The 15,729-nt window shown below is 43.9% G+C and overlaps 1 protein-coding gene across 1 annotated transcript in view; it reads right to left on the bottom strand.

Moving 5' to 3' along the window:
* The window catches only part of PRIM1 (DNA primase subunit 1), a 48,483-nt gene extending 35,445 nt beyond the window's left edge, over positions 1 to 13,038 (bottom strand). Inside the window, exons 1-4 of the mRNA XM_068265167.1 lie at positions 12,851 to 13,038; positions 9,771 to 9,928; positions 7,029 to 7,135; positions 3,049 to 3,122 (exon numbers count right to left, since the gene is read on the bottom strand). Coding sequence (XP_068121268.1) covers positions 3,049 to 3,122; positions 7,029 to 7,135; positions 9,771 to 9,928; positions 12,851 to 12,959 — 448 coding nt within the window. The 5' untranslated portion in view covers positions 12,960 to 13,038. The remainder of the gene's footprint in view (positions 1 to 3,048; positions 3,123 to 7,028; positions 7,136 to 9,770; positions 9,929 to 12,850) is intronic.
* Between the last annotated feature and the right edge of the window lie 2,691 nt (positions 13,039 to 15,729).

The raw sequence follows: 15,729 nt of genomic DNA, 5'->3' as shown, positions 1-15,729 counted from the left end.
GTAACAAAGTAAACCTGAGACAGATGAAATTAAAGTTTTATACATACCTGGGGCTTCCTCCAGCCGCCTTCAGAATAATCAGTCCCTCGTTGTCCTCCTCCACCACCTGGATCTTCTGCTATAAGTCCAGGTACTTGAGCCAGTCAGGCATAGTGCGCATGCACACACTCCGCCGCCAGGAGCATACTACACCTGTGCAGCACTATTGCGCAGGTGCAGAATGTTCCTGGCTGTGGGAGCGGCATGCGACCGGACAGCGCTGACTGGCTGAATTACCAGGACTCATAGCAGAAGATCCGGGTGGTGGAGGACAGTGAGGGACTGATTAGCCTGAAGGGGGCTGGAGGAAGCCCCAGGTATGTATAAAACTTTACTTTTCATCCATCTCAGTTACCCTTTAATTTGTAGTCACCAAACCAAATTTTAATAACATATCAAATTATTTGATTTCATCAGCAAAGGGAGTGCATACATTTGCATAAATCAGCATCAATGCAGAATTATTTCCATCTCGTTGACCATCTCTATTAGTGACACAGCTACACATCAGGCTTTATTCTTACAGCATAGATGTTATTTAGTATATATGTTACGGCCAGAACCCGAAGTTTGGCCAGAACTAGAAGTGGCCGGCCACTTCGGGTTCTGGCCGGCCAATGCGCGAACTGGCCGCTGCGCTGCGGCCAATGTGAGAAATGAAACAATTCCTGTAAGGTTAATGTGATGTTGTGGCCGCAGCGCAGCAGGGCAAAATGTATCACACATCTTTACTTTATTCAATGGCATTAAGCCGCCCGGCTTTTTCCTCTGCCTCTCTCTCCTCCTCCCCCCGCCTCTCTCTCTCCTTCTCTTTATGGGCACAGCCGGGCGGGGACACGCGTGTCCCTCCGGAGTCGTTCGTCGCGGCAGGGGAATCCTGCCGTTCTTGCAGAGCGGGTGCTGGCAGAAGCAATGTCTGCAGCCTCCCCGCTCTGCTCTCCTGCCGCGAGGAACGACTCTCCTGGACACGCGTGTCCCCGCCCGGCTGTGCCCATAAGAGAAGGGGAGAGAGAGGCGGGGGGGGGGAGGAGAGAGAGGCAGAGGAAAAAGCCGGGCGGCTTAATGCCATTGAACAAAGTAAAGATGTGATACATTTTGCCCTGCTGCGCTGCGGTCACAACATCACATTAAACCTTACAGGAATTGTTTCATTTCTCACATTGGCCGCAGCGCAGCAGCCAGTTCGTGCATTGGCCGGCCAGAACCCGAAGTGGCCGGCCACTTCTAGTTCTGGCCAAACTTCGGGTTCTGGCCGTAACATATATAAGAGATTCCTGTGTACACATCATATATACAGTCACAATCAGATATGTATATCTGACCTTAAAAATACGGGGACTGCTTTATTGAAGCAGCACAAGTAACTAATTTTGATTGGTTTATTTCATTTTTGTGGACTAAGCACAGCTATTACTGTATATATACATTATTTTTAATGACTATTATCTGAGAAATAGAACATTTTATCATATTTTCTATTTTAATTACAGTTACAAATTCATTAGGAGTCGGTGCATTTTTTCCCGACTCCAGGCACCCAAAATTGCCCGACTCCACGACTCTGACTCCACAGCCCTGCTATTAGGCAGCTTACGTCTGCAACCCTCACCTGGGTTATAGCAAACCATAACACGGATTGGAAAAAAGTCTGTAAAAAATTGCAGCTATGGAAAACTTTGTAATAAACCTAGGTTTTCCTCAATTCATTACAAAAAGCCCTCTGCTGAGGCAAGCATTGGATTATAAATGTATGATCTGTTAGCAATCCTCGCAGTCTGCTCTGACATAAGAAAGGGTTTCAAAGATTCTCAATCTAATTAGCAGACAGTTTTTGCTAAAACCAAAAACATCACAATTTCTATTCATTTTTAACGTTTTTGTAAGATATACACGCAATTGTGCTGCTGCAACTGTTCGTATACTCAATCTGTTCATATACTACAATGTTAGCTACATGAAGCTCATAAAATACTGGGTCAACAGAACATCCAGCATCACTTCTAGGTATTGAGCATTGGTATTTTCCAGCACTGAACCTCTGGCAGCTTTTCCATATCACTACCTTTAAAGCGGACCTGAACTCAGAACTCCCTCTCTGCTCTAAAAGATAAGCAAAAGCATTATAAACTAACCATAAAACAAATTTGTTACAGCTTACAAAACTCCTGCAATAACTTTGCAGTGTGTCTACTTCCTGCTTTTATGGAAGCAGACAGGGTTCACATCCTGTGTTTACATTATAGCGGTGTCTGCCGAATTTCTGTGCCGACACAGTTGAGAGATCAAATTACACTTGTGAATAGATGGAGAAATTGGACAGGCATTTCGCTCTAAAAACACACATGGTGCATTTCTCTCTATTTTCCTTGTGTCCTGTGCAAGAGTTTAGGTCCACTTTAATACATGTTTAGGCCAGGCTTCTAGTTCAGTAAGGAGACAGAACAAGCAGCTATTCATTGAGGCCTGAAACACACCAGAGGAGTTTTTCTGAGCGTTTTGAGTTTTTAAATCTGCTGCTAATGTTATCCTATGTGTCTGTGCACACTGGAGCAATGAGGTTTTGTAAAAAACCCCATAGCATTACATTGGGAAGAGCTTTTAGAGGTTTCAAAACCTCTTCCCAATGTAATGCTATGGGGTTTTTTACAAAACCTCATTGCTCCAGTGTGCACAGACACATAGGATAACATTAGCAGCAGATTTAAAAACTCAAAACGCTCAGAAAAACTCCTCTGGTGTGTTTCAGGCCTTACAGAGCATAAGTGAGAGGACTACAGCTGCTGCTCACAAAATGATTTCTTTCTTTGTATTAGAATTGCTGATTCCATTAGTTTGTGAAGCTAATAGAATATGTGGTTTTATCATAAACTACAAGCAACAAGATATAATAATGCAGAAGCTTGGCAACATGTTCCAGGTCTACAGTGCAATGTGCAGTAAAACTCTTGCTTCTAACATCGTGAACTTTGCCATATGTCGTATAAAACCGCATGCATGTCACAATTTTACCTGTCAGTGCCCTATCCAGGATTCGAATTGCAATGGTCATCAGAGTCCAGCACTTAGTGCATATATCTGCAGAGCTGGAACATCAGAAGAGTTGCTTAGAAAAGAAAATGTCACGGTATATAGGAATAAAAGATACACAAACTAGTTGATGCAATAAAAATTAAAAAAAAAAAAAAGCTTAGCCTATGCCAAGTTAGTCATAATTATGCTTTATAATTAACATTATTGTACTATGAGATCAATTAGCCAATGAAACATTTCCACACATCTGTCCCAGGTCACAACATCAAGACAATGGTTTCTTAGTATTTCCAATTCTTCCAAAGAACTCGATGCATTAATGATGAATATCCTCCAGCTAATACTCTTATTGTGTCACTCTCTCCAAATCTTATGCCTGGCACACACAAAGCAATTTACTGTCTGATCAAATCCATAATTTCTGACGTGTCCGATCTACTCCCGATCAAGAATAGGGTCAAACCTAGAGCAGCCCTTTGGTTAAGTGTTGATAGGGGGATTGGCTGTGGAGATATGGAACTATGGGCACACATACAGTAGTTCTTTCAGCCTGGCACTCATTACGAGATAGATATAAAACTCAACAAAATTCAGCGCACTCATGTCTCTACTTGATGTCCCCAGGCTTGCCGTGGGATTGCAGGCTCGGTCAATACTAGGATGGCCACAAATCAGACATATCACAGCTGAGGGAAAGCGAATCTTAATGCTGGGTACACACGATGCGTTTTTTTCAGTTGATTTTGGATTCAATTTTTTGATCGATTTCCGATTCAATTCCGTTACCTTTTCTTATCTATTTCCATTCACTGCTATGAGAAATCGATCAGAAAAACAATGCAACAGATCAGTATCTCAGAATCGTTTTTATTTCGCCAAGCATGACTGGGTAATGCCCGGAATTGGGTGTGGCACAATACCGAGCGGTACATATACAGAAAGGCAGGGAATAGAAGAAAAAACATCAGAATATGACAGTAATACAAAAAGTCATACTCAAATCAAATCAACTATCTGCAAAAGATCTGTTCCTGCAAAATGCATTAATTGTCTATGATATCTGCAGATCCTCATACACACCTTGTTTAACAGACATTCATCTGCAGATCAGACAATCATCTGCAGATCTGAAGATCCATCCTGGTGGATCTGATCTGCAGATGAATGTCTGTTAAACAAGGTGTGTATGAGGATCTGCAGATATCAGACTATGAATGCATTTTGCAGGAACGGATCTTTTGCAGGAACAGATCTTTTGCAGATAATGATCTTTTGAATTTGTAGAGCATCTTTGTGTGCAGCATCTTGCAAAGAGTTCTATCTGATGGGGAGTGCAGCTCCATAGAATAGACTGTGTAGGTATGGCTCTCATACTACATGGAAGGGGGTAAAATTGGTCTGTGATCTTTCATTTTCCAAAGACTATGGTCTGATGTGTGTATGCACCCTAAGCCCCACTTCATCAAAGAAAACTGCCCTGGCATTTTTCCCCTGATGCTCTGCAAAGCATGGTGGGATTTCTGATGAGGTTCTCGTTGCCTAGCAACCGGGAGGGGTGATTAGGACACAGGACAGTTGGAACTGTGTCTCGTGCTCACTGTCACCTCCTTTCAAACAAAAAAAATTGCTGCCCCCATGAAATCACAAACATTTGCCTGTTCTTTTAAAACAGGGTGGGTAAGAGATTATATTACCTATCTATTTTAATTAACATAACTAATGTAACTTAAAGAGAGTCTGAAGCGAGAATAAAGGTCCGTACACACGCCGGACTGTCGCTGGAACGCCCACCCAGCGGGAGGTGACGACGGATCCGTCGTTGCCTCCAGTCCGGCGTGTGTACGGACCTAAAATCTCGCTTCAGACCTCAGTCAGCAGGGGCATGTGTGCCCCTGCTAAAATGCCGCTATCCCGCGGCTAAAGGGGGGTCCTTTACCCCCCGAAATCCCCTCCGAGCAGCGCATCCCCTCTTCCGGATTAAGGCAGGGTTAACCGCCGCAGCCCTGCCTCACGCGCGTCTGTCAACGCGTATCTCCGCCTCTCCCCTGCCCCTCTCAGTCTTCCTTCACTGAGAGGGGCGGGGGAGAGGCGGTGATGCGCCGCTGATAGACAGCGCTGAGAGGCAGGGCTGCAGCCGTTAGCCCTGCCTGAAGAGCAGCAAAATCTACGACCAAGTTGGTCGTTGATTTTGCAAGGGGGGGGCAGTCAGGGACCCTCGTTTAGCCGCGGGATAGCGGCGCCCCTGCTGACTATGAGACAAGAAGCGATATTTATTCAACAGCATGTTTGTTTAGGCAGAAGTTCCTCTTCAAGATTATGGATGCTTGGGACAGGGACATAGGGGAAGAACTCCCTGCAGAAAGTTGGGAAAAGATCTTTATGTTAATCCACAAAACCTCTATCTCCCTCACTTTTCAAGAGAGAAACTTCAAAATCTTTGCTAGGTGGTATCGTACTCCAATGGTTGTTGCAAAGATCAACCCAAACACTCCCTCCACATGCTGGAGATGCTCTCAAGCTTCTGAGTCTTACTGCCATATTTGGTGGGACTGTCCGCTCATACAATAATTTTGGAACAAGATAGCCAAGATTCACCAACATCTATACTGTAAACCCCTACGTTTATCGTTGTCCACTGCCCTATTGTCCCTGGCAAAATTTCCTTGATCAAAAAAAAAAAAAAAAAAAAAAAAAGCACTAACTCAGTTACTAGTAGTGGTGAGATTACTCGTAGCAAGACAGAGATCCATGGAGATCCCCACTATTACTGAATTATTCAGAGAAAGGAATCAAATGTGTATAGAGGAGATTTATAAAAGGTTCACAAGACAATTCAGAAGCCTTTGTGGCAAAATGGGCAATATGGGTAGATTTCAGGGAGTCCGAAGAAGCCAAAGCCATGATTGGCACCCTTGACACATCCTAAATCCTTAATTTACACTTCATTGTTCAGTAGATAGTCTACAGTGATCTAAAGTAGTTGAGGATTCAGGGATATTGTACGCTACTTGCTTCCTTGCTTCTCTTTCCTTTTCCTCTTTCTTTCCTGCTTCTCTTCTCTCCCATATTTCTCTCTACTATTACTTCACACCTCTTCTTATATTATTGGGTAGAGCTGATGTATTCAACCTTTTTGGGGGTAAACTGCATGAGAAGCCATACTTCCCTACCTTTATGACCTCAACACTAGTATTAAAATTCTATACATAATGCTACGATGTTTAATAGAACACCTTCTGGGATACTGTACCGCTTATGATTTGACATAATTAAGTGTTATCCCTTTTTTTTCTAAGCCCCTCTGGGTTGAAGCCAGGGTCGGTTTGTACTTTTTACCACCTAAGGCCACTGTCACCAGCCGCCCCCTTCAGTATAGGTAGCCAGATGGCAGCAGAGTACCATGGTCAAGTGTTCCACTGATCTCCCTGCACTGCAGCATTTGCAAGCTTGCAACTGCTGCACCAGTTTAGCCTGCTGCTTTGGTGCCCTTGCTCCTGTGGTGCCCTGGGCCATGGCCTAGGGGGCCTTGGCTTAAATCCGGCCCTAGTTGAAGCTTCAGTCCCATGATAGAAGTATTACATTTGTACGGTAATTTTTTCCTGTACACTTGATGACTGTTACTTCAATGTAATGTTTCTTCTTGGTTCTCTGTAGGTTACTTAAAAAAAACAAAACTTTTTTTGTAAAATATCACTAATATGTTAACGCTTAATAAATGAAGTGTAGTAATACTAGCCATATTAATTTTAAAGGTTTAGTCCATTTACATTTTAGATTTATTGATAATTAGCACTTTTTTTTTTCAGTATCCACCGTCTTACTCCTTCCCATCTTCTCATGTGACCATCTAAAGGCAAATCTGTTCTGCAATGATGAATTGTTTGCACTTCCAACGGTATATTTTAGGTACAGGGCTAGAAATAGTACAATTATTCACAAAAAGAGAAAAAGGCTTTTACCTACAACACCTTCGAACATCATCATAGTCCGTCATATCGATATCAAACACCAGTTCTTTTTCTTGTGCTTGGAATGTTCCTGATTTTACAGAGTTGTGCATGCTGGGCTGTGAAGAACAATTCACATGTACATTTGTTCAAGTGTATCTTGAATCAGACAAGCCTCTCCATAATTTTCTTTGTGTATAACAACTTGCATATTCAAGACCATTATTAGCTTCAGAAAATGGTTTACTTCCAAACACAGCTCTAAGTAAACAGTAACAAGCAATGTCTATGGACTGCACTCAGACCAAAGGGGGCTGAATAATTGCGCACACCCCACTTTGCAGTTATTTATTTGTAAAAAATGTTTGGAATCCTGTATAATTTTCATTCCCCTTCTCACGTGTACACCTCTTTGTATTGGTCTTTCACGTGGAATTCCAATAAAATTGATTCATGTTTGTGGCAGTAATATGACAAAATGTGGAAAACTTCAAGGGGGCCGAATACTTTTGCAAACCACTGCATATTTTTAGATTTAGATCATGGCTTATTTCCGCAAAGACATTTGCCCTTGTACCTAGTGAAGAGGCTAAGAGGTTTTAAAAGGGAACATAATGTCACATCTGTTCTATAGCAATGATTCCCAACCTATATGCTGTGATACATTTAAGGATGACATCATCCTGGCTGTTCACATGCTAAATATACTGATGTAATGTTATGGTTCCTGCTCGTAACTCATGATTATATGTGCCACAGACAGATGAAGTTTCATCATGTTTTGACATGAATGACAAAGGTTGGGAATTACTGTCCTACAGTGAAATACTCGTACGGTGAAATACCAAAGAGAAGACTATTCTAGGCAATATTTATCTGACTTCACGTCAGGATACAGTTTGGGGACAGCTATTGATAGAAAAGAACATGGCAACGGGTCACTGCAATCTTGAATTGCATACTGGAAACCATAACTTAACAGCAGTAGTGAAACATAAAAGCCTCAACATATAATGTATTTTACAGATGATAAAATTAATTTCTTCTGAAAAATACACATTTTGGAGAGGATTTTCTAAGGATGGAGAACAATCCAATATTTCAGGCCTGGAATTTGTGAAAACTGTGGGAACGTTTACAGCTCTCATCTGGGCAAAAACAGAATGTAAAAAGGATAAGGAAGAGTTTAAACAAACACACAGAACATTTATATTGTGCTTTTCTCCTGGCAGACTCAAAGCGCCAGAGCTGCAGCCACTAGGACACGCTCTATAGGCAGTAGCAGTGTTAGGGAGACTTGCCTAAGGTCTCCTACTGAATAGGTGCTGGCTTACTATACAGGCAGAGCCGAGATTTAAACCCTGGTCTCCTGTGTCAGAGGCAGAGCCCTTAACCTCCCTGGCATTCAACTTTCCCAGGATTTCTGTGCAAAAAGTGATAAAATGTATTTTGAAAACTTTTTTTTCCTGTAACTTGCCAAAATGTGTCAAGCAAGGGTCTAGTATACAGTGCAGGAGAGTATTGATGTGTATGCACGTTTATACTGTTCACAGCATGTTTTTTTGGACGGACATTTCTGTCCATACTGCTAGGAAGGTTAACCATTACACTATTCAGCCACACAGAGAGTTTAGTGAATAAGGCTAGATTCACACTGAGGCATTGCGTGCCCCTTCAGAAGGGAAAAGTCACACAGTGAGCTATAAAGCATACAGTCCAGCTGTGGAGTCGAGGAGTTGGAGCAATTTTCAGGTACCTGGAGTCAAGAGGTTTTATAAACTGAGGAGTCGGAGTTGGAGGATTTTTGTACCCACTCCAAAGCCCTGCAAGGGCTGTGGAGTTGAAACAATTTTGGGTACTTCGAGTCGGGGTTTCATAAACTGAGGAGTCTGAGTATGTTTGTACGGACTCCACAGCCTTGATACAGTCAATAAAAAATATGCTTCCGTGTAACTGTAAATGTGCACGTTGTCCAAAACCGCACGGAATGCGTCATGCTATACCAACAGATTCCACCACACAAAGCGCCAATGTGAACTGATCATTACTATTTGCATCAGCAAAGGAATTACATAGTGCGATGCAAGGCAGCGCACCAGTTTGAACGTACCCTTAGAGCTTGTGCTACTGCACTCACACAGAGATAACTTCTAGAAATCCAAGACAATTTTGAAGAAAAGGTCACACTAAGTACAACTTGACTGCAGTCCTTCAAATACATATCTACTAACCATTCAGCACCCCACTATGTTATCATATGACCCAGGTGAGGATTGTAAAAGCACATTCTCACTGGGGCAATTCCCGCAAATTGCTGGCGAACGCTAGCACTTTTTAAAGCACTAGCGCAATCCAAACTATATGGCAGTGATCTGACTGCCCCCGATCGCAGGCGATTTACGGCAATCACAAAATACGCTACTTGTGGCATTTTACCGCTATTCTAAAGCGATCATGATTAGAATGCTAAAAAGAGCCAATCGCAATCGCTCAAAAATCGCGAAAGTGTACAGTGATTTTACTATGATAATCGTGGTAAAATCACCTGTGCAAAATGTTTTGCGCTTCTAAGTGAGAACGGGCCCTAAAGGTTTGCCACCTAATGGTACACCATTGTTAAAATCCAGTTCAGGTTTGCTGGATCACTTTCTGCGCTGTTTGCCAACTTTAGTGAATCCATCCCTTTGCATCTGCACAAGAGAACAATCATACTTAGTCCAATGGCTACAGTAAACCACTTTTCACAGTATTCACCTTGTGGGAGTAAACTGCTCCAATGTCTATTTTGTAAGGGTTCATCTTCTGCATCTCTTTCTCCAGCTCGCTCTGATTGTTGAAGGACTGATATCGGACGTATATGTCATCTTTGAGGGTGAAGCTGAATTCTCGGTGCGGAAAATAGTTTTTTACAACTGTAAACAGAAGATAACATTTTTAAGAATCATTAGGATCTCTAACATGTCAGAAGTGACAACTTTACTTCAATTCACTATTTTCTGGAGAACATTTTGAGGTAACAGAGCAAAGTATATAACTAAGATTTTTTTTTTAAATGATGCATCACGTTGTCATATGACTTAGGCCTGGTTGTTCCCTCTACAAGATGCAAAACTAACAATGCATTGATCATTTTTGTAATGATTTCTCTAAAGCTGCAGAGAGGAAAAAAATAAACTAAAATATGCAGCACACCATTCAAATTTATTGCAAAAGAGACTTGTACTGTAGCTCACTGATATCTCTCAGATCTATGTAGGTCCTCAGTGCACATATCATCACAATGCACAAACCCTGGCCTAAACCACACCCATAATAATGGAAATACAACAAAATCTGGAGTGGTTTAAAAATGGGGAAAAAATATAAAGCAACACCACAAATACCTACAAAAAAAAAAAAAAAGCCTAGGTGGGAGAGAGGTACACCTAACATACTGAAAGGCTACAAATGTTACAACTTACCACATATCATGATCCTCATGTTACAATATATTGTTTCAAAGGAAATAATTGAAAAGTAGACAACAAAATGACAGTAGATGCCAATACATGCATGTAGGAGCTGAGGAACTAAAGACACCTACACTACCAGGCCAGTTATTCCACTATGCTCCAGGGAACCAAACCCAAAGTACTGAAAGGAATACAATTCTCAGTAAGTAGCGATGCATTTTCATGGATCAAATTTTCTCCTGAGTTCTCTCCTAAGTGATATTTTTAAAATAGTCAATAAAATGCCTTTTAAATGTCCAGCAAGCAAGAAAATAAATACTTAAAATAGTTTTGATAGTACCTTTCCACCTACTTTTTCAATTGCAAAGTGCTGAAAGGTCATTCTAAATAGAAGATGAAAAATTATCTCCTAGGAGAAAATACAGGAGAAAAAGTTAATTGTATATGGGCCTTTGAGTGCATTTTCCTGCCTGTGGAGTGAGGGGCTCCACTGCCCAAACAGTACAAGCCTACATGGTTTTTATATCAGGGAGTATTCTGCAAGAGATTAGTGGAAATCTTCCTTCTCTCCTTGAATGATAACAGCTGAACTGTAAGGGCCCGTTTCCACTTGTGCGGTATCGCCGCGGAAACCGCGGTAACAAATTCACATGCGGATGCTATGCAAATTTTACCGCAAATTCGCATAGGTCGATTCGATTTTGCATAGGTTTGTATGTATGCGAATTTAACCATGTCAGTGCCTGTGTGCTTTTACATTGGTTTTATGCGAAACCGTATGCGAATTCGCTGTAAAATTCGCATACCGAAACCACATGCGAATTTCCTTGTATGCGAATCACCTTGCGGTGTGCAGTGAGCGAATTCTGATGGCTCTGCCGTGCAGATTTTTCCTGCATACAAAACCGCAAAATCCTGACAAGTGGAAACAGCACCATCCACTTGTATTGCCTATGAGAATTTGCATGCGGGAAATGCAAACGAATTTGCGATAGTGGAAACGGGCCCTTAAAGTTAATCTTTACTTACCTAGGGCTTCTTCCATCCCCTAACAGTCTGTGTGGTCCCTCACTGCAATTCTGCTGTACTCCAGTGCACTATTAGCCTGCCACCCAGGCGGCGGCTACGCTACCGGGGGTCACCCAGGCATCGGCTACGCTACCCGCGACACCCAGGCGGCTACGCTACCCGCGACACCCAGGCGGCTACGCTACCCGCGACACCCAGGCGGCAGTTATGTCACCACAGCATACACCCAGGCAGCAGTTATGTCACCACAGCAGACACCCAGGCGGCAGTTATGTCACCACAGCATACACCCAGGCAGCAGTTATGTCACCACAGCAGACACCCAGGCAGCAGTTATGTCACCACAGCAGACACCCAGGCAGCAGTTATGTCACCACAGCAAACACCCAGGCAGCAGTTATGTCACCACAGCAGACACCCAGGCAGCAGTTATGTCACCACAGCAGACACCCAGGCAGCAGTTATGTCACCACAGCAGACACCCAGGCAGCAGTTATGTCACCACAGCAGACACCCAGGCAGCAGTTATGTCACCACAGCAAACACCCAGGCAGCAGTTATGTCACCACAGCAGACACCCAGGCAGCAGTTATGTCACCACAGCAGACACCCAGGCAGCAGTTATGTCACCAGAGACACTCAGGCAGCAGTTATGTCACCAGTGACACCCAGGCAGCAGTTATGTCACCAGTGACACCCAGGCAGCAGTTATGTCACCAGTGACACCCAGGCAGCAGTTATGTCACCAGTGACACCCAGGCAGCAGTTATGTCACCAGTGACACCCAGGCAGCAGTTATGTCACCAGTGACACCCAGGCAGCAGTTATGTTACCAGTGACACCCAGGCAGCAGTTATGTTACCAGTGACACCCAGGCAGCAGTTATGTTACCAGTGACACCCAGGCAGCAGTTATGTCACCAGTGACACCCAGGCAGCAGTTATGTCACCAGTGACACCCAGGCAGCAGTTATGTCACCAGTGACACCCAGGCAGCAGTTATGTCACCAGTGACACCCAGGCAGCAGTTATGTCACCAGTGACACCCAGGCAGCAGTTATGTCACCAGTGACACCCAGGCAGCAGTTATGTCACCAGTGACACCCAGGCAGCAGTTATGTCACCAGTGACACCCAGGCAGCAGTTATGTCACCAGTGACACCCAGGCAGCAGTTATGTCACCAGTGACACCCAGGCAGCAGTTATGTCACCAGAGACACCCAGGCAGCAGTTATGTCACCAGAGACACCCAGGCAGCAGTTATGTTACCAGTGAAACACAGGCAGCAGTTAGGTTGCAGTGACAACAGATGACAATGACAGCAGGCATGGAACAACATGCAGACTGTTCTCACCGCCTCCATAGTTCAGCCACCTGTAGTACTGGTAGAAGGGGAAGAGCCTGCGGTAATACAGCGGCAGCAAGTCGGGCAGGCTGGCGGGATCGTACTCTGATATGTCCATGGTGGGTCCCGAAAATTTCCCTCCACCAACAGCACAGCACAAACTGCGCGGGAGAAGAAAGACCCGCCCACATGCGGCGTCTCTGCAGTCATGTGAGCATGGCGTCACCTCCGGGAAAGCTGTAATCATGTGACCGAGTGCAGAGCTCAATATTTATGTAGTGGAGAAGACATATAATATAAAAAGTTGTCTTGTTGCTGTAAAGGACTCCAAATGTCACCTGTGATCAGTGAATGGAATTCGCAGTACTGCACTGGAAGATGATCGGGGAAGGGGCAGACTTTACTGTACGCTTTCTTTGCAACAAGACTTTTGTGTCGCCTCACTCAGGTGCTCCTGAGCTATAGACAGGCATATTGGCAGCGGTGGCACTTTGTGGAAAGTGGAAAGCACTTTCGCCTTGCAGTGCTGGGTCCCTTCTTTAAATCTCAGCCAGGGCACTATCTGCACGGAGTTTGTTCTCCATGTGCCTGCATGGGTTTCCTCCTGAAACTCTTGTTTCTTCCCATATACCAAAAACATACAGATAAGTTAATTGGCTTCCCCTAAAATTAGCTCTAGGCTACAGTGGATATATGACAATGGTAGGAATTAGATTGTGAGCTCCTCTGAGGGACAGTGTTATGACTATAAATACTCTAAAGAGCTGCAGAAGATGTCAGAGCTATATAAATTCAAAATAATATCTGTTAACAGAAGTGTATCTAGAGGGGTGCAGGCATGGCATGGGCAACATGCCTTCCTCTGTGCTGTGCCCCCATGACTGTTCCTGTGCTGCGCAGCTGTCTGCACCACCATGCCTGCCCCCAGTTTTTATGTCATTCAGACTTTAAATTCAGATTAATTCTGTTATATGGGGAACATGGCTAACTTTGGCAATATCACAAGCCAAAAAACACAGGGAACCATGGCATAACACATGTATGCGAGAAAGGATGCTTTTTTTTTTTTTAGAGGGGAAGGGCTGTTACCATTGGGGGGGGGGGGGGGGGGGGGGTCGAGGGCAATTTCAGTGTAGGTACTATCATAATAAAACAGAAAAGTATTGCATTTGCGTTTCTCTGTTGCAATGCAACAGTCACTGGCCCTTATTCAATTCACTTTTTCTCATAAGTTTTCTCTTAGGTGATATTTTTGCACCGGATCAATAGAATTCTTTTTAATCCACCAGCAAGCAAGAAGCTACTCAGAGTAATTTTGTCAGTTTTATTTTCACCTACTTTTTGGTAGTTTTTCTACTGCAGAGTTCTGAAAAGTACTTAAGGACCAAGGGTTGTTGCAATGATCGGTGCTGCGTGGGCTCTGCAGCCCGCAGCACCGATCAGGATTGTGGCATGGCGATCAGACTTCCCCCCCCTTTTTTCCCCACTAGGGGAATGTCCTGCTGGAGGGGTCTGATCGCCGGCCATTACTGATTAGCGGGGGGTGGGCTCCTCAAAGCCCCCCTCCGCAGCGATTTCCTCCCTCCCTCCACTTCCCTCCCTCTACCTCTCTCGATGAGCGGCGCAGGACGGATATCCGTCCTGCGCCTGATAGGATAGGCTTCAGCCTGTCAAATGACGGCGATCCCCGGCCAATCCGAGGCTGGGGATGGCCGACTTCCCTTACGGTGCTGCTGCGCAGCAGCGCCGTATCATGTAAACAGCGGGGATTTCTTCCCCACATGTTTACATTACGCGTGCGAGCTGCGATCGGCGGCTCGCACACTGTTCACGGAGACACCCTCCGTGAACTAGCATTAAAAGGCCGTTTCCATGCTATACCACTAACAAACCGCCGACGACCATCGGCGTTAGGCGGTCGTTAAGTGGTTAAACGAGATTAAAAAATATTGCAGTTCCTGTCTTCTGGGTCCCGCTGGCAGTCTCTAAAGGATGACCCACTGGGTCAGCGTCTTTTGCAAATGACTTCTAGGGGCTTGAAGAAGTCCTAGGTAAGTAAAGCTTCATTTGTATTTAAAGTCACCTTGCAACTCCAAATTACTTGAATATATGCTGAAATAAGCCATTATCTATCTGCTAACTCTCTTCTTGATCAGTTCCTGTCAGTTCCAGTTTCGCTCTAACCACTCCACAGAAACCGCTCTAACTAAAGTGGCCAATGATCTTGGCAATGCCAATGGTCTTGGCAATTTAATCAACTCATTTGGGTTTCAGTAGCACTTATATGCAGACGATACACAACTGTACCTCTTGGCCCCAGACCTTATCTCCCTCCTCACACGTGTTCCTGACTGTTTGTTTGCTATATCCTCCATGTCCTCTCGCTTCTTAAAACTTAATATGAGTAAAGCAGAACTAATTATTTTTCCACCGTCTTTGTCCACCTCTTGGCCTGAAATAACAATAAATGTTAATAACACTCCCATAATTGACTTCTCTCTCTCTTTTATTCCACACATTAACTCCCTAACCAGCTCCTGTCATCTCCAACTCAAAAACATATCTCGCATCCAACCTTTTCTCACTCAAGATACAACTAAATTGATAATGCTCTTATAATATATCGTCTGGACCGTTGTTACATTCTACTTTGTGTACTACCAACCCAATAATAATCTCAGATCTGCTCATGACCTTCTTTTGTCCTCCTATAGAATCACCTCCCATTCATGTATACAAGATTTCTCAAGTGCTTCACCCTTCACCTGGAATACCCTTCCACAACACAATCATCACTCTCCAACCTTTGTTGCCTTTAAAGAGACTCTGTAACATTAAAAAGATCCCCTGGGGGGTACTCACCTCGGGTGGGGGAAGCCTCCGGATCC

This window comes from Hyperolius riggenbachi, chromosome 2, assembly GCF_040937935.1.
Source record: "Hyperolius riggenbachi isolate aHypRig1 chromosome 2, aHypRig1.pri, whole genome shotgun sequence".
NCBI lineage: Eukaryota > Metazoa > Chordata > Amphibia > Anura > Hyperoliidae > Hyperolius > Hyperolius riggenbachi.
The sequence above is the reverse complement of the archived record's forward strand: the minus strand, read 5'-3'. Positions and strand labels throughout refer to the sequence as shown.